The sequence below is a fragment of the Hermetia illucens genome, chromosome 1 (assembly GCF_905115235.1).
Source record: "Hermetia illucens chromosome 1, iHerIll2.2.curated.20191125, whole genome shotgun sequence".
In the NCBI taxonomy this organism is placed as follows: Eukaryota; Metazoa; Arthropoda; class Insecta; order Diptera; family Stratiomyidae; genus Hermetia; species Hermetia illucens.
This window is the reverse complement of record NC_051849.1, coordinates 117,294,575-117,313,139: the sequence shown is the minus strand read 5'-3', so window position 1 is coordinate 117,313,139 and position 18,565 is coordinate 117,294,575. Positions and strand designations below refer to the sequence as shown.

The 18,565-nt window shown below is 38.2% G+C and overlaps 1 protein-coding gene across 1 annotated transcript; it reads left to right on the top strand.

Moving 5' to 3' along the window:
- The first annotated feature begins 3,685 nt into the window (after window positions 1-3,685).
- On the top strand, window positions 3,686-17,110 carry LOC119658666 (maternal protein exuperantia). The gene is made up of 6 exons (XM_038066223.1): window positions 3,686-4,068; window positions 4,351-4,486; window positions 4,544-4,696; window positions 14,676-15,474; window positions 15,895-16,122; window positions 16,653-17,110. Exons 2-5 carry the CDS (start codon window positions 4,382-4,384, stop codon window positions 16,071-16,073), a joined length of 1,236 nt encoding a protein of 411 aa, XP_037922151.1. The 5' UTR covers window positions 3,686-4,068; window positions 4,351-4,381; the 3' UTR covers window positions 16,074-16,122; window positions 16,653-17,110.
- Window positions 17,111-18,565: the final 1,455 nt, after the last annotated feature.

The window sequence follows — 18,565 nt, the reverse complement described above, 5'->3', positions numbered from 1 at the left end:
TAAACGATATCGGACCACGAACATTTACCAACAACAACCGCAAATAATAACATTCATCGTTATTTGGATGTACTGTGTAGATGCGACCCAGAGCGTCTGAAGAAAATACATTTGGATGTCCTTCAACTGGTGTTCCTTGTTTTCGACGCTGAAACGATTTCGATGATGCATTCCAGGTGTAATAGCGTGGCATGTCAGCATACAGCAAAGTGCGAGCAAAATCATCAGTTTGACAGACTGTGAAGAAACTTGTTAATGTTGTCGACGGTGGACGTGCCGCTCTGTCCGCCGCATTCGATTCATTAAAATAAACTCGTTGACCATTTTCTAAATGGACTACTGTAGGGTGTCTTTCATGGTTCGCAAATGAAAAGATACGCCAAATTGGTTCGTTGCTACTTTATATAGGAAGAAGAAAAGTGCTGTTTTTAGGGTTTCACCGGCAATTATTCGAATTTTTCTCACCTTTTAAACCTTCCCTAGGCCTCCACAGACATTTCAAAACCAAGATAAGATAAATCCGTTCAGCCGTCCTCGAGTTTTAGCGAGACAAACGAACAGCAATTGATTTTTATATATTGGACATTTATCCAGCGGGTTGTTGCAGCCTTCGAAACCTTCGGTGAAAAGAACTGAAATCTACACACCGCCGTACGTTTGTATCGAAAAAACGGCAAAAAGCTAAGTAGTTGATCATGTATATCTGGAAATTAAAAGAAACTACATTTACATGGCAAATGTCATTTTACTCAATAAAGAATAACAGAAAAATTAAACGTGTGTTTTAGCGATTACACAATGCGAGTTCGATAAAAAATAAGTTCAATGTGATCACTCACTGACAGCTGTCAATGGATATTTGACAACATGTTTGCCTGAATGGGTTAAGGAGCGCGCCCACTGGGTCGACACGACAATTTCGCTAACGCCCATTGGGACCGACACGACAGAATATTGCCTAGTGTATTTGCAAGATAAACATATTGAAAACACTATTATTAACTTGCATTTGAAGTAGAAAAAGTCTTCGGTCTCTAATAGTTGTGTTTGTCTATCACATTAATCCGACAATTGTCTGAATCGCTATCGGACATCAGACAGACATACGTCTGCGTCAGACAAATGATTGTGTCTGTTTTACATATCAGCCAGACATATGACTGAGGCGGCATCAGTCAGACAAATGGCTGTGTCAGACAAATGTCTATTTCAGACAAAACCTTCTTCTGCGTCAGACAAATGTCTGAGTCGGCATTAGACATCTGATAGACAGATGTCTGCGTCAGACACATGGCTGTTTCCGAGAAAATCTCCCTCACATGCGCCTACGTATTTGTTGCTGATTTTGCTGCCTATATGCATTTTTTATGGAGAAATCTGTTGTTGACATAAAAACTCATGAACGCGTAGAGCAATTTCGTGCAAACTTCACATAAACCATCTCCCAGACTATATAAACTACTCTCAAATTGTAAGGACAATTGGTTCGCTCGTATTGGAATTATTTAACACAACACACTTGCAACAATATTTTATATATGTATAGATTGGTCGTTTATGTGCAAATGAGATAGTTCTGCGTCCAAATATACTTACATAAGAAACAAACAAAACCGTTCATACCTGAAGCGTTTAGTTTTTTCTAAATCGTGTTAAAAAGTCAAAAAAACTTGGTTTCGAGAAAAAAACCGTTTAAAGATTTTGTTTTGATTGAAAGAATAGAATATTTACACTTAATCGGTGACGTCTGCGCTATACAATATTCCCTCTTTTCCATTCCTTTTTCCTCGTAAAAGTCCTGCTGCTTTAATCTTTCTTCTCTGTACCAGCAGAGACTTTTTTGGCTTCTTTTGATGTGTTACGTTTATCGGTTGTTCTTACGCGTTGGACATCGCAACAGTGCCATGCGTAGCACAAGTCCGATTGTGACGGCCTTATGGCCGTTATCCTATCCGTTATCCTATATAATTCGTTATCCTATATAATTTTTAATATGGTAGAAAACTTTTCAACTATATGTTTGCCACCAATGTGCATGAAACACAAAGTTTCAGACCCAAACGTTTTCCATCAGATTTAGAAAAGCTTATGATTTTGTTGCATTTCTCGTATTCCGCAGACAAACAAGACAATATTAATATTGCCTGCAGAAAAAAAAACTAAATTGTGTTGTACAAATTTATAAATTGGGTAAACCAAAATTTGTCATCGGATTTTTCAATGTACGCAGCAGTACTTGTGGACTCAGTACTACGTTTCCTAGTATGACAAATACTAGAAATAACTTGTTTTTTGTAGAAGTAAAATTTGCGTTTTCTACCTTTTATTTTATCCATATAGAAATGTTCACTTTAAAAAAATTTTTTTGTATCTGTAATAACAAAAACTAATATTGTGCTGTATAAACGTTCACAAGTTATATCTACTCGAAATAGCTGTTGTTGGATATAGTTTCTAGCGGTACTTTTCGTATCTACAGGTTTGCCTACCATTTAAATAACATATATATACACATATTCAGAAGAATGAACTACAAAGGACTTTATCGAAGCAGCTGGTAAAGCTAAGCATTGTGCCAAAGAGCGTAAAACGCCGAAAATTCTGTTTCACACTACCTCCTTATACATTTACCCAACTAGATTTACAATTTTTGTTTCGCTCTAAAACTATTAAAATAACTTCAAACGATATTTCGTTTCAAATTAAGCAAAAAATTATATTTTTGAAAGAATCAAAAAATTAAATATTTAGGGCCAATGATTTGTGCGGATAAGCTTCCCCAGGAAGGAAGGAAGCGGTTTATAGTTACGGTTGGCTCTGTTTAGGTTGTTCCGTAATGTGCATGGAAATAATAAGTGAACAAATAAGCGCCATCTGATGTCCTTATCCACGGCAAACTTATCCCGTACACATTTTTTCCGCAACCCGTGCACATGCAGCAGTCAAACTAACCGATATGCCATAAAATGACGCAATGTGGGTTTTACCGATTCGTCACATTGGAAAACGTCCACGGTTTGCGCCTCCAATATATTTGTTAGTCAGAATCAACTCCGATCAGAGAACGTATCACCTGGCAAGGCGGAAAGGGAACTTGCTGAGCGAAAATTCTCTTATCTTAACCAAATGAAACTGGTCGTTGGGATGTTGGTAAGTTCTCACCGGCGGCGTTTCCGACCGGTGAGCTTTACGTGCGATGGATGTTTGGAGCTTTTGTCTAAATATTAGCCCTCATTATGATGGACATAAGATACTTTTTAAGATTTCTCTCATTTGCCTCAAGAAGGTGAAATTAGCTGTTACCGGTCAGTAACTTCACTATGTTGGACCCTTAATTTTCAGAAGTGTCCATAGATGGCGCAGCTTTATTTCTGGATTTGTTTTTTGAAATTTGCCATTACTACTCTCATACAAGCGTAAAAAATAGTTTGATTGCTTAGCGGATATAAATACTCAAATTTTGCGATCCAATACACAAGACGACAGCACAATTCAAGATTTCAAACCAGCATAACCGCACTTTCGCCAAGATTCTTCCTACCGGCCTCGAGAACTAAAGATTGAGTGAAAGTCAAAGCACTGAGTGAAAGTCGAATTAAGTTCAATACTTCACTCGGCACATTCCGATACAGTGGTAGAAACTTTAAGGCGACGTAAGTCAATCATAGTTGGCCCCGAGTGTGAGATGAACGGCGTCTGCGCGCAGTGCCATCTCTTGCCGCGACGAGTTCGGAGTAAACCATTTTCCAATGGAATTCCAATTGAATTGACCGAAACGGTTTCTTGGAAGGTTAGAAAGTTGTCAGATGCCGATGCGTTTTTCGTAGAACAGTTGGTTGCAAGCGCACGTTGCATTGCTGAATCGGCTGGGATCTAGTCATCTTTTTCCCGCTTGCACTGTTTAAGGGGGTGTTTAGCAGGCTGTGCGGAAAATCCCCATGACAACAAGTTCGCTTACGGTCCATTGCATATTTCAGTCTCATTCGGAAACTTGAATTGAATCTGCGAGGACTTCGTCTGTGCACACACGTGCAATTCCAAAAACATCAAGAAAATCCAGTTTGAAAGGTGAGAGGCCATTCCGTCGAGTGCGCTGTTTCGTTGTTGGCCGCTAACAAGTCTTACTTGGCGGGGTTTGTCCTGGCCGAGCAAATTGGGTGGGTGCGGATCCGTCGTGATGAATTGTGGTTATGTTGGCAGTTGACACTTCGAGATCCGGGTGCTCCCTGGCTTTTGTTCTTCCCGCTGTTGCCCCCACCCGTGAGGCGCCAGTGGGGAGTGAGCGATATTTTTTACTGTTAAAGATGTCGCGCCTAACTGCCACTCACAAGTAGCTTTGTTTCGTTTCAGCATTTTGTAATTAGATAGTAATAGCAAAAACATGGGATCCGGAAGTGAAACAAAAAACGCCGCAACTTTGCCGAAGGGTAAATATACATTGGTTGGAATCGATGTCGATACGACTGGACGCCGGCTTATCGACGAGGTGAGTCGCCGGTTGCACAGGAGTTTCCTGCTTGCAGACTAATTGTGTCGTTTTCAGATAGTCCAGCTTGCGGCTTACACTCCTCAAACTCAGTACGCCCAATACATAATGCCCTACATGAATCTGAATCCAGCAGCTAGACAACGGCATCAAGTTCGTGTAATCACCATTGGCTTTTATCGGATGTTGAAATGCATGCAAACTTACAAGGTGAGAGTTGATTAGGTCTAGGATGGCGACTTCTAAGCAAGAGTCGCGTTAGATCATTAAAATTTCGTTAATTGCGAGGGAAATTGGGTTTGTCAAATACTAGTCTATCCATCTACTGGTCTCTAAGGAATGGAGACATTTTTCCGGGGAGTCGGAGCACTCGGTGTGGCTGTCTGCATTTTCAAAGAATTTGAAGCGAATCGATCGAAGCTAATTGCAGCGAAAGGTTTTAATCATGAAGGGAAGTACTTCTACAACCGTTGCCATTCATTATAAATGCTATTGCACGAGGTCACTGCGTGCCACAGTCACGGTCAGTTGATTAATAAATACAGGACATGAGTGGATTGACCTACAAGTGGCCCCATTTGAATGCATATTTTGGTCAGTTTATTAGATTTCCTTAAGTATTCATTGTTGCTTTTATACAGGATATTTTATCCATGTATGTTCTCTTCGCTTTAAACGCCGATCCCGCTTTATCCGCAGACATTTATTTTATTTGATCGGTTTCGGACCATTATCTAGTAGATCTGTCCAGTTGCTGCAGGTTTATTTAATTAACGATATGATGTTAGCGAAGCGTTAAAAGCGCCCTAGGCAAGGAAACTTAGTTGCTTACCTAAGATCCTGAAGTGTATAGATAGTGCGATGAGCTATTATTGTTGCTTTGCCAAACTGAAATTGCAAATTACGTTTGCCAAACTGAAATTGCAAACTACGTTACAGGCAGTGCGGTTTGTTGGCAACATGGACCTCCACCTCCTACAGACATGCAACCTTGCTGCAACTTGTAACTTGGATGGCAAATAAGTTGCCGGTGTGTGCCGCTACTTTAAGTGTCGCAATATGTCCTCAGGTGCTTTTCAACTTTGGTTACCGAGGCTATTGTTTCATCCCATTGAATCAGCGCTGAGGAAGGGTTGGGAAGCCACGTCCAGAAAAAGTACTCAATTTGTGTATAGAGAGTGTACAAAGTTCGATGCAGGCAGTTAGGTGGGGGAATCAATTTGTTTGTGCTTGCCTCGAAAAATTTCTCGTCAGCTTCTTCGCCTATTTCTCCGCCTCTTCTTTCACTGTTGAGAACATTTTTCCACGCATGTGTGTAATCTACCCGGGGTACCCGGGTAGGTCTATATAAGTTTCATGTTATTTATGTATACCATCATAAAGCAAAGTTTCTTGTAAAAAAAAATATAAACAGATATTGGATAAATAAAATATGACAGATTATTTCGATTTTTAAGGTTTTGTGTAAAACAAAACCTGTCTCGTCTGTCACACGCATTTTTCTCGGAGACGGTTATAGTGATTGACACCAAATTTGGTGGAAAGATGGGAACTGTGAACGCTAATGCATACAGTGAGTTACATCCTTTTACGTCGAATTTAAGGGGGAGGGAAAAATATGCAAAAAAAGGGGGGGGGGGTATCAAATGAAAGAATGAAAGGGTCTCAATTAGTACTTTCCAAAGCCCGTTTTAGTTTTGACATTTGTTGGAAATGTGGGGAGTGCGGGGGTCGAAAGTGATCATCTTTTTAACGGACCCATTCTCAGAAACTACCCAATCGAAAAATCTGAAAAGGATCGGTAGTCTGCCGCTATATTGTGCCTAGGCTTCGGAATACCCCCATACCGATATCTGTTCCCTTCATACCTGAAGCGTCCAGCTTCCGGTGCCTCGACTTGTTAATTCTTTATAAAGTATATATATGAGTACAACGATTATAATAACTACATTCCATAATATCGTTACGAAAGAAATATCGAATTTTCGACGTTAATACGCAGTAATACAAAAAAAAATGAGATTGTTGCATTGTAGTGAGTAGATTTATTCACCATAATTTGAATTTGAGTGTCCGGATAGCTCAGTGGTTAGAGCACTAGGCTGTCATACGGAAGGTCGCGGTTCAAATCTCACTGGTGGCAGTGGAATTTGCATCGTGATTTGACGTCGGATACCAGTCGACTCAGCTGTGAATGAGTACCTGAGTCAAATCAGGGTAATAATCTCGGGCGAGCGCAATGCTGACCACATTGCCTCCTACAGTGCTCTGTAGTGTACCGTTACGGTCTTGAATGAAGTGCTCTAACACACTTCAAGGCCCTGATCCAATATGGATTGTTGCGCCAACGATTATTATTATTATAATTTGAATTTGTTGATTGCATTTAAAACATTTAGTTATTTTTGCCGGATGTTCTTCACAAATGACCTTTTTGCCCTTATAACAACACTTCCTTGTCTTTCTTCGTTTGCGAATAGATTGCTTACTGCAAATGAGGCATGTTACTACTATTGGTTTGTCCTCTTTAACTTTCGATGACCAATTTCGTTTGTTGATTTCACATGATCTGTTGATTTAAAGTTGACCTTTAATCGCTAACATTGCCAATTCTTCTGCGACTTTTGTCGTATTACGTTTAAGTTGTTCTTTCAAGGAATAACTTTATTTTATTCTCGTAATAAACGATCACGAGCATTAAGAAGGGCAATATCAAGGGTATTGAGGAAAAACTCTAGCGGCCATATATTTTCGCCGTTAAGCATACCTCACGTATATTTGGCCCAGGATATCGACGTCGGTTTTAGTTTTACAATAAAACATAATAACTTGTGGCTAATTCATCTAAAAATTAAATAAATGTGCCTTACAGAAGCTATGTACCTATATTGTATCAAAATTAAGAAGGTGCCACTGGGCATTATACCTGATTTACGATTGCAAACCACTATTTGTAATTCAATAATATAATACAAAAGTCACTATTTTATTCAGCTTCGTGAACTATAACTTAGTCAATATCTGTCTAATATATGGATTTATTTTGAGCTACAGCATAGTATTACTTATAAATCTGAGTACCGGATGGTAAACAACGTAAGATTTTTTTTGGGTGATAACATAAACTGCATTATAGTGGTAAAACTCACTGGTCACTGTTTACTAAACTATCATCTGGGGAAGCGAGGGTTTCGAAACAGGTTCTGGGACATTGTATATGCAATAAAGATGGGTAGATGATCTAGGTAACATCACAAAACTTATCACCAAATATCGCCAACCATTACAATGTCACCAATTATTACAGCATCATATCAATATTAGGTCACTGCATTCTCAAAGTGATTTCTGTGGTTGCCGAGCCAAAGCGGTATAGCGAGAAACAATTAAGATAAGTGCGTAGTACCCACGAGACAAGCTCCGGTCCGCATGCACTTTCAATATACAATGAACATTTCAGATTGGCAAGGTTCGTTGTGATGACATTACGCCGTTTGCAATTTTTCGGCGTTTTTGGCTGGTGTTTTAAAGGAATCCGGTCAGAAGATTGCGACGACCATATTTTAATGCATACATATTTTGATCAATATTCGCTTTATTAGTTGTAAAAAATGCCAAATAAGGGACATTTCTTTTGCGAAAGGCAGCCCCGTATTCTTCAGGATGTCTTCATGCATAAATCGATCGTACCTCTTTTAATGGGGTCATCCCGTGTGAAGGCCGTTTTTTTTGTCTTTTTTTGAAAAATTATTTTGAAGGACTGGATAATGTTTATTGATATCTTTAGTATGTGATAAATTTTTTAGCTTGATATCGTAGCTAGTTTTCGGAATACGTGTCAATTTATGCACCCATCTCCAAAAGGGTGTTTTTCTGCTGCCACACTGGAGGGCGCTGTGTTCATCTGAGGAAAAAAACTAAACTGCATTTTAATGTGGACAATATTCCACGGTCCGCAAACTAGGATAATTAGAAAATATTAAAAGGTAAATTTTTGGGGGGCTTTTAAACTTAATTTTTTGGATTTTGGTGTTTTTTTCCGGCTTTTTTATGAATAAAAAAACGACCCGTCCGATTGCAATTCTCCTAGTTTGCGGACCGTAGAAATATGTATTAAAGAAGTCGTAAAAATTTCAAAGAATTTGGTTGGACAGATTTTGAGCTATGGTGGCAGCCGATTTTCAAGATGCAGTTTCGAGCAAAACGCATTTGAAAATTTAAATGTGATTACCATTAATCTGCTATACCTGGTCTATAGAGAGCACCCTCCATTTCCTCAAAAAAGTCTTGTAAGGCCGATTGTTGCTCTCTGGTTTCAATTCGGGCTCTTTAGGCGAGGTCAGTGGAAGTACATAAAGCAAGGAATATTTTGGATTTTTGGGTATGTACGAAGGGAAAGACGTGCAACACGAACAACAAAACCTTCATACCTCAGACGTACAGCTTCCCCTATTCCAACTTATTAGTTTTAGGTGAACCTTAGCACACTTAATAATGTTGAACCGAAATGTGTGAAGGTTGACTATTGTCGATACAGTACATTCCAGACAAATTCTTTGTGTAAATGACTACTGAAACCTATAATGCCTAGTTGAATTATCGATTTAAAAAGAAATCTTCATACTTTTGTCCAGTGCACATACAAAACAGTGCCATTAATATACGTAGAAATATTAACATTTTTATTTTCGACATGTTTCGACTACATATAAAACAAAAATATATATTGTACCATTGTATGGGAAAGTCGATTATTTAGAATGGATTTTCCATAAACGGCATCCTCCGCCCCCTTCTTCAAGAAAGTTTTTTATTGCTCGATAATAGGTGGATAGTGGGGATATTATTGAATATGTAGGTCCGGGGGTCTGTGACTATTTGGTGCCTTGTACATGACTATAAATTTGTTTCAAGATGGTGGTGGAAAAAGACGCTGTGGAAATTGCATCTAAGCGGGGTGAACAGACGAAAGTGCAGTCGCTCATAGAATACTTCCTTCTGTATATAAAAACTCTTTGCACAATTATGATGCCCCTGGTGGGAGATATTGCAGTCGAAACGAATTAGAAGCTGGGACCCGAGTCATGATAGCGCGCCATGTGACAGTTGTTAGCATCAGTCACATCAGATTCGCGTTTATTACCGCTACACGTATCAGAATACGAAATCTGGCTTGCATTTAGATTTACGTGGAGTTTATAGAGAGGTTCCCCGTACATTCACGCAACGCACCGGCGGGGGAGGGGGTATCAAATGAAAGGTCTTAATAAGTACTTTTCCAAGCAGATTTGTTTTGACATGAGGTGCCAAATGCGCGAGTGAGAAAAGACTCATTTTCAAACTATCCAACCCAAAAACTTGAATGCGATGCGCTTATATGAAACCTAGGCCTTAAAATGTCCCATTCTGATAGTTCAAATAAACTTAACAGTATTGTTACGTAATTGTTTTACATAGATGTTCACTTGGATACCGGAATTTCCGAACCCGGACTGCTTTACGTAGAAACTTGGGATTTCCATCGCCTCTTTACGTGAAACCACCGAGACTTTCTTAATTGGAATTCGCGAACGAAATATACTATTCTCGTGATCCGTATTCGTATAACCCGTTCTATAACTTTAATGGGAACGTTTCACAGTTAATTATACGTTATCCGCAATTATAGAACAACTGAAAAAATTCCAGGCGTATTTATAATCTCCAGTCCTTTTATATACACCGAAGCATTCCAGAAAGACATAAGAATACTTTGCCCTGTTGACAGAATCTCCTTACTAACATTAGAGCCATCCTAAATATTCGCCTTGCTATTATACAATTTTGGTATTCTGACTAATTGTCTATTACTACGATTTAAGTTAACGTCACACATATTTCTCAAAATGATTTTGCCCACTGCGTAAACCTGTTCGTCCTGAACAAGAATCATTGCTATCAGTCGGGTGTTCATGCTCATGTCAGGCAGGGTTGATAAGTCATATTTTTTTTTGGTTTTTGACAGATTTTTTTTTGAATTTCTGTAAAAAATCAGTTATTTTGATTTATGGTAAATTTTGGTTTTATTAACTTTCTAAAAAAACTATTTTGTACACTAGCAACGCTCAGGTTGACGTTCTTTGATTAAAACCACCAGTAAGCATTGTTATTTCTTGCGTGATCAGTACTTCCGGAATTACTCTCCTCCCCGTCGTGATTACGATTTGCGTTCATTTGCGTGTGACCGTTTTTATTGACAGGCTAGATGGAATGGATTTAATGGCATTGAAAGCGTTTAACTGCCATGGCATGTTCACAATGTATTTGGCAAAATCATTTATTTGCAGCACAAAATTTCAAATTGGCATTTTCTGAAATTACAATCATTTCTATGATATAGCGTCGAATTTTCATTCAACACTTTTGTTCATTGCATTGGCCTAACACCTTAGTAAAATAGATTCATTGCTTGTCACGCACTCCAAAACGGCTAAATCGATCCGAATGAAATTTAGTGGACATATGGGGACTATGAAATCCTATGCATATAGGAGGGACATAAGTTTTCGTGGAGTTTAATGCTGACCACATTGTCTCCCACAGTGTACTGTGGTGTACTGTTACGGTCTTGAATGAAGTGCTCTAACACACTTCAAGGCCTTGATCCAATATGGATTGTTGCGCCAACGATTATTATTATTATTAAATTTTTTTACCGAATGTAGTTATGTGGCGTATCACATGAAACGTCTCTAGGTCTAGTATTTTGGGAAACTGTTATTAGTTTTGGCGTGAATTGCAAAGTGCTCGAGTAAAGAATCAAAATGTAGAGACTTAAAGTGAGATAGGACCCTTCTTCGGAAAATAGCCAACCCCAAATCAGGGTGGTGTGCTTATATGAAATGTAGGCATCCAAATATGTCCCATTCCGATATCTGGTCAAATAAACTTAATACCAAATTTTCGAAATTGACTTCACTCTAAATTTTGCACCAGCGTAGAGAGTAGATAGTATCACGCATACGCAAGTTTCATGGAAATCCGGCTATAAGTGTCAAAGTTGTAGTTGCAGTTCAAACTTATCGATTTCGCGTGAATTTACTGTACCTTAAGCCATGCAAATAAGTTGCTAAAGTCATAACGAGAAATATTGACATTCGGGTGAAATATTAAAATTCCACTTATGAAGAATCTACTTCACCCCAGCCCTTTTTTAAGGTTATAGCGGTGGACACCAACTTTGGTAGAAAGGTGGGAACTGTTCATGTTGATCACTTAATCCTACACAATCTGATCCTAAACACTAGTCCAATAGAATTGGCGCTTGCCTTTCCTTATAGTTTCAGTGACACCCAAATGCTTACTGCTTATTTCTTCATGATTTCCCAAACTGATGCCTCGTGTCCTTGCTGGTAACATCAACATCGTAATCAACAGTTTTACATCGTTACCATAGTTTTGCAATAGTTTCTTCAACGTGGCGTTCTTATGTTGTATTACCTTCTTCTGTATATTCGCTTTTTGATGCGTTCGCTTTTCATACTGTCCCTCTACAGTTCCCTATTCCTTCTCCATAGATTTCCTGAGGCCGTATTCCAAACTCACTGTACCTTTTTTTTGTTTTTCTATTTCCCCTAATGTCTGCTTTTTGATCTTTGTCAACATTTTTACCGCTCATCATTTTCTTCATGTTTTCTCCGTATCATCTCATAATTCCATCCATCTTTTCTCCGCGGCGTTTCGCTCATTCTTCTTGCCGTCTTGTCATTTCATCCGGAAATTTTGCATTTTGTGTAAAAATTCTTGTTGCTTTCTAAATTTTCCCCATTGTCTTCCTATATTGGATAATGCTTGTAGAAATGCCAAATCTTTGTCACTTATCGTGGACGATCTAACTGCTTTCTCTTGGCCCTCGAAAGACGATGCTCCTAGAAATCCTAGAATTTCACAATCCTGGCATACGCAATCTCACCGTTGTCACCAATTGTTATGTACTTGTTTTAAGTATATGTCCACCTGTTCGCAACCGGGATGGTTACGTAGAAACCTGGGACCGCAAAGCCCCCATTTACTTGAAACCCTGAGACTTCCGTTATCGGGACCCGCACACGTAATGCCCCCATTTACTTGAAACCCTGAGACTTCCGTTATCGGGACCCGCACACGTAATACAAACACTATTCCCATGGCTCCATACACTGGATTACGTAGCGCTTGACAAAACCCATTCTATAACTTTAATGGGGAAGTTTATTTCATGCATAATTATACAACATTATGTACAATTAATTATAGAGCAACCGATACAATTTGAGGTGGATTTTTAACCGACGTGATCTGTTCTAACTTGAAAACTAGAGTGACTTCGGACCTCGGCGAGACTCATTCGGGTGAAATATAAAGTCCAATATATGAAGAAACTACTTCTCTTCACCCCTTTTGTGTTTACACAAAACCTTATTAAAATCGGTTTACCGTCTGTCTGTCTGTCTGTCCGTCACACGCATTTTTCTCGGAGACGGTTATAGCGATTGACACCAAATTTGGTAGAAAGGTGGGAACTGTGAACGCCCACGCATACAGTGAGTTACATCCTTTTACGTCGAATTTAAGGGGGGGTCCCCATACATACAAAAGGGAGGTGTAAATTTTTTTTTCATCAAATATACTCATGTGGGGTATCAAATTGAAGGTCTCGGTTAGTACTTTTCGAAGCCGGTCTTAGTTTTGATATTTGTTGGAAAGGTGGGGAATGCGGGGGGTTGAAAGTGACCATTCTTTTAAGGGGGCCATTCTCAGAAACTACCAAACCCAAAAATCTGAAAAACATCAGGCGGCTGCCACTATATGGTGCCTGGGCTCTGAAATACCTTCTATACTGATATCTGCACAAATAAAGTTAATAATAGTATATTACCATAATTTTTGGTAATTGGCTGTAAAACCCCCCTTAAGTTCATGTTAGCACCATGCAATTTCGCAATAATATATGGTATTACACTATTACCACCAAAGTTATAATACGTCAAAGTTGTCGCTTCCTTGCAAATTCAAGACTATAAATGTCAATATCATCCGAAAGTGGATATTCTCACATAATATATGCAGATATTACGTGCTACGTACTAAGAAATACACAAAACCTTTCGTACCTGAAGCGTCCAGCTTCCGGTTTCCGACTTGTTAAATAATAATAATCGTTGGCGCAACAATCCATGTTGGATCAGGGCACTTCATTCAAGACCGTAACGGTACACTAGGAGGCAATGTGGTCAGCATTGCGCTCCCCCGAGATTATTACCCTGATTTGACTCAGGTACTCATTCACAGCTGAGTCGACTGGTATCCGACGTCAAATCACAATACAAATTCCACTGCCACCAGTGAGATTTGAATCGCGACCTTCCGTACGATAGCCTTGCGCTCTAACCACTCAGCTATCCGGACACAACCTTTTTAAAGGTTTTGTTTTTAACTAGATGGTCTAGATAGTATCCCATATCGATATCTGCTCGAATAAAGTTAAAAATAGAATATTATATTTTGGAAATTTACTGGAAACAACAGCGCATTTGTTAAGTTCGTCCTAGAGTATAACATTTGACAATAATGTAGATAACATAGGCATGGTGGAAATTCTGCTATTATTACGAAGGTTATAGTAGGTCAATTAAGCGACTTAGTGGTAGTTTCATAACACATGATCTGACATGGTTTTTGTTTAGTTCTGTTAATATCGTTCGACTGCCTTTGCTGTCAATATAGTGGCATAAATCTCCGCGTGAATAATGGTCGTCTTTTTGTTTTTCAAGTGGACTAGTTTCATTTTTATTAGTTGGCCCGTCAGTCCCGAGTTCGAGGAATTTACCAGGGAGCGATTTATTGAACAAAGTCTTGTTTGGAGCCAATTTTTGTTTTGTTAACTGCACCATTAGTTGGAGTGAAGAGCGAGGAGACGTTGGTGTTTAGGGCCCTGATTATAGCCTTCTAAAAAAGGATCAGAATATATATAAAGATCCTGTTAAATATGAATCAAAATATATAGGTTTGAACGTGCTAATCCCCAAAGTGGAGTTGTCCTATCCCAATGCGACTTTATTTGATGACTAAATACTTGATTTTGAATTGATAGTAGAGAGGCAGGTTTGCGTTACTATTACTTGAATTTTGTTTTTTATGTGTAAATATAATTATTTTTGTTCAATTTCAGGTTGTAAAATCTAAATCCGAGGTTGCAGCTTTGAAAGATTTTCTCGACTGGATCGAGGAATTGAAGAAGTCCGATAAAGGCTCACAAGGTGTCATTCTGATTTATCATGAGGAACGAAAGTTCGTTCCCTACATGATACTTGAAGCCATGAACAAATATAGTATGCTGGATCGATTTTTGGAAACTGTAAAATCATTCGCTAATGGCTATGCACTGGCAAAGGCAAAATGTGCCAGTTCAGTAAAATTCTTCTCACTTCGGCAGTTGTCTAAGATCCTATTGAACAATGACGACAACCAGAAGGAGAAGGATCAGTTTGAAGGAAGTGCTAGTGTCCGTGCCAAGTTAGCATATGAGATAGCCCATCATCTAGCTAGGAGCGAACAGCAAGATTTAACAGACCCGGAGCATGATATCGAAAACATGATTAACGTTGTGTATGAATACTCTAGTCCGATTAGTCAGGAGCTTAGTGAGCTGCAAATCCAGACGAAAAATCTGGAACGTCAGAACTCTTTTCGGCCGGTGTTCTTACAATACTTTAAGACCACTCTATATCATAGAGTGAAGGCTGTGAAATTCCGCATTATTTTAGCTGAACACGGTTATGATTTAGATAGTCTGAAGGCGATATGGACAGAAAAGCGGAAGGAAGGACTGGCAGAAGTAATTCAAGCAATGTCAGAGTTGAAACCGGATGAGAGGATTGAGTTGATCGAATTACTAGACTGTCATTTCGACCCCGTTAAGCAGCCAGTAAAGCCCGTTGTTAAAAGATCGAAGCGAAGGGCAAGACGAGGTAAGAAATCTCCGGTTAAGAGGTCAGCTATGCGCGATCGAGCTACTATTTTTGGTTGATTGTTTTTTCGCACTATCAAACGTAAAAACATATACCAATAGCACTTGAGGTAATGCGGGCATGGAATCGCTTCTATCTTCATGCGTTCCCTTGCTGCTTTGAAAGTCTTGTTTTTGAATAGTTTTGAGGGACTTTATACGAAAGTATCTCTATTTTGAGAAAGGCAATTTCGATTGCATCATCGCCCTAAATTTGTTTTCGCGAACGGTTGCATAGGTACCACAAATTTACTGAATTAAGCCGATCGGACGCTTTTGAACGCATTGATTTTATCCTCGAAGAAACTGTTTTACGTTCTTGATACATACTTCTACCATTCGCTTGCATCTTGTTTACAGTAATTTATTTTTAATTTTGCAGTTTCTTCAATTCCAGCCAAGAACAAGGAAAACATTAAACCACGTGATAATAACCAAGGTTCTGGTGATAAATCTAGGACGCCAGATTCTACGGTTAAGACTCCCGTGAAGAAGATGCAAGGCCAGACGCGGTCTAGAAACAATTCGGCCAATAAACCCGCCCTGTCTTCAAATTTGTAAAGAGATATTCCCAAGCCAAACTGAAATCGATCGGAAAATTATACAACGTGTAACTATATATTTTTCATATTGTTTTTATTGAAGACTTGTTACTTTTTTAAAATAATCATTGTTGAATAGAACTGACACTTAAGAGAATTTAGGTGCCTTAATAGATATAAAAATTTACCAAATTATTGACTTCAAGTCCATTGTATCATTCGTGTACAGTTTTGTTGTACAAATGATGAATTTGTTTAACAAATGAATTTTATGAATTTTTATAAACGAAGTTCTAAGCTGTAAAATAACGATTTGAATAAACCTGTTAGTTTAAGAATTTATTCGTTCATATTGCGTGGCTCTGTGAAAATTGAATGTGGTCATGATTGTAGTATCATCGGATAAATTTTGGGAATGATCTTGATGTTTTTTAGTTGGCTGTGTTGTCGTCGGGAATGGTCTAGCCCAATCGCTATCCTTTGCAATGTAGATGCAACTTTGAGAGAACTGCATATCAACTTTCATAGAAGGCCATAGTGTGTTCATCGTTATTCTGCATTTAATATCATTACTAATTTATTTTCCACATTTACATAGCAAACGAAATTAGCCGAACATGGGAAATCACATAAATTGTTAGAAAAAAATATAAATCCAGAATGTCTAGTATGGTGAGTCTAAGTGAGTCCTAAATAAAGAAGAAAGCTCGTTGGTTTCATTGTGGTCAAAATTCTGGAAGGAAATCACGAAGTGCAAGCCGGAATCTACTAAACAATTAGTGAACCGATTGTGCTTTTGATTGAACTTTGATTTTATTGTTCACGAGTTCCTATTGGGTCATATTTTGTTTAGAACAAATTGTTTGTTTGTTCCACATATTTTTTAAAAACTAAGAATACCGTACTCCATAAAGCAAATTGTCTACCATATTGGGCTTGTGCAATCTGAAGGCAAGTAAATTACTTTTTTAATTTATGAAATTGTACCAATTTAATGGCATTCATTTTTGTGCAATTTTTCTTATGTTAAAATAAACCGTTCTGATTTTATTTAGACTTTACGATTCCTTTCATATTTAATGGTAAAGGCAGTTAGTGTTTACTACATGATTGGTTAAGGGGTTATATGCAGTTGCAGCGGGGTTATATGAAGAAATTTTTTTTTCTTTTTTTGGGATTTTGGTTTACAATTACGATATGATAAATCTGTAACGGCACATCCAAAATCGGAATTTACAAAAAAAATTGTTAGTATGTCGTATTATCTAGTCGCTGAACGAAAGATCTGTCAAAATACGAACTATTAGACAAATGGCGACGATTGTACCAAAATGTTTACTTTTTTTAGAGATAAATATATTTAAAGAATTGAGAATCCTTCGTTCAGCGACTAGGTATTTTTATAAAAAATAAGTGGTAAAAATTTGATGATTGGAGTAATTTTTTGGTAATTTCGTTTACCGTATTTAAGGGAGCAATTTTGATTTGATTAACCTCACTGGGATATTTGAAAAACTAAACTTCTAAAGAAACTTACATCTATATGCATGCATGACAGAAAACTAGTTTACCTTCAGAGGCCGCTTCTTCAAAATAACGAAATGAACAGCTTTTGGTAGCCCATTATTTCCTTCTTACCTTGATTTGACTCGGGCACTCAATGACAGCTGAGTCGACTAGTATCCGACGTCAAATCACGATACAAATTCCACAGCCATCAGTGAGACAGCCTTGTGCTCTAAACACTCAGCTATTCGAACACTTCCCCAAATTAGCCATGAATATCTCACTTATCGAAGGAAATAATGGGCTACCTAAATGGTGGTCAGATGATATGGAAAACTCCTGGTAAGAAATCGCAGTTATGGCATGCGAAGTTTAAATTTAACCTCGAAAGTTTCATAATAGTGTGGGGATGTATAATCATCATGTGCTGAAACTTTTCGCAGAATTGTTGAGAAGATGACTACAACATTGCATGTTGATATTTTGGGAGTCATTCTCCCAGCATCTGTAGAAAAGTTAGACATGAATGCTTTGAGTAGCAAGACAATGATCCTGAGCATACTGCTAAATCAACTAAAGCGGGGTTTGAAAATAACAATATTAATATTCTTGAGAAGAATTAATGCTATACTGGACGAAAAAAGTGGATACAGAAAATATAGATGGCGAATAAACTCCGAAATGGTTAAAGCCACAAAGCGATCACGTTAAGTTTATTTAATTTTTTTGCATCTAAATGATAACAAAAATGAAATGCAATGCAGTATAAGTTACCTCATGTTTATTCTCAACGAAATAAATAAAACATATTTACCAAAATCCTGCGTCGAAAAAATTTACGTTTGCCACTGTTGCATAAATCAACCGTGAGCGATCTTGAAGAAGCAGTTCTGCACTCAAATATTCTTATACAAGAAATAAAACCTTTCATACGGGAATTTGCTTTTGTAATGGGGAAAATTCTAAACAGATTTTGCTATGGGTCCTACTGATGTTCAATTTGAA

Coding starts and splice junctions, on each gene's coding strand:
- LOC119658666 (XM_038066223.1), top strand. CDS start 4,382: ATGGGATCCGGAAGTGAAACAAAAAACGCCGCAACTTTGCCGAAGGGT. Junction 4,487..4,543: donor GACGCCGGCTTATCGACGAG/GTGAGTCGCCGG, acceptor TGTCGTTTTCAG/ATAGTCCAGCTTGCGGCTTA. Junction 15,475..15,894: donor GAAGCGAAGGGCAAGACGAG/GTAAGAAATCTC, acceptor TTAATTTTGCAG/TTTCTTCAATTCCAGCCAAG.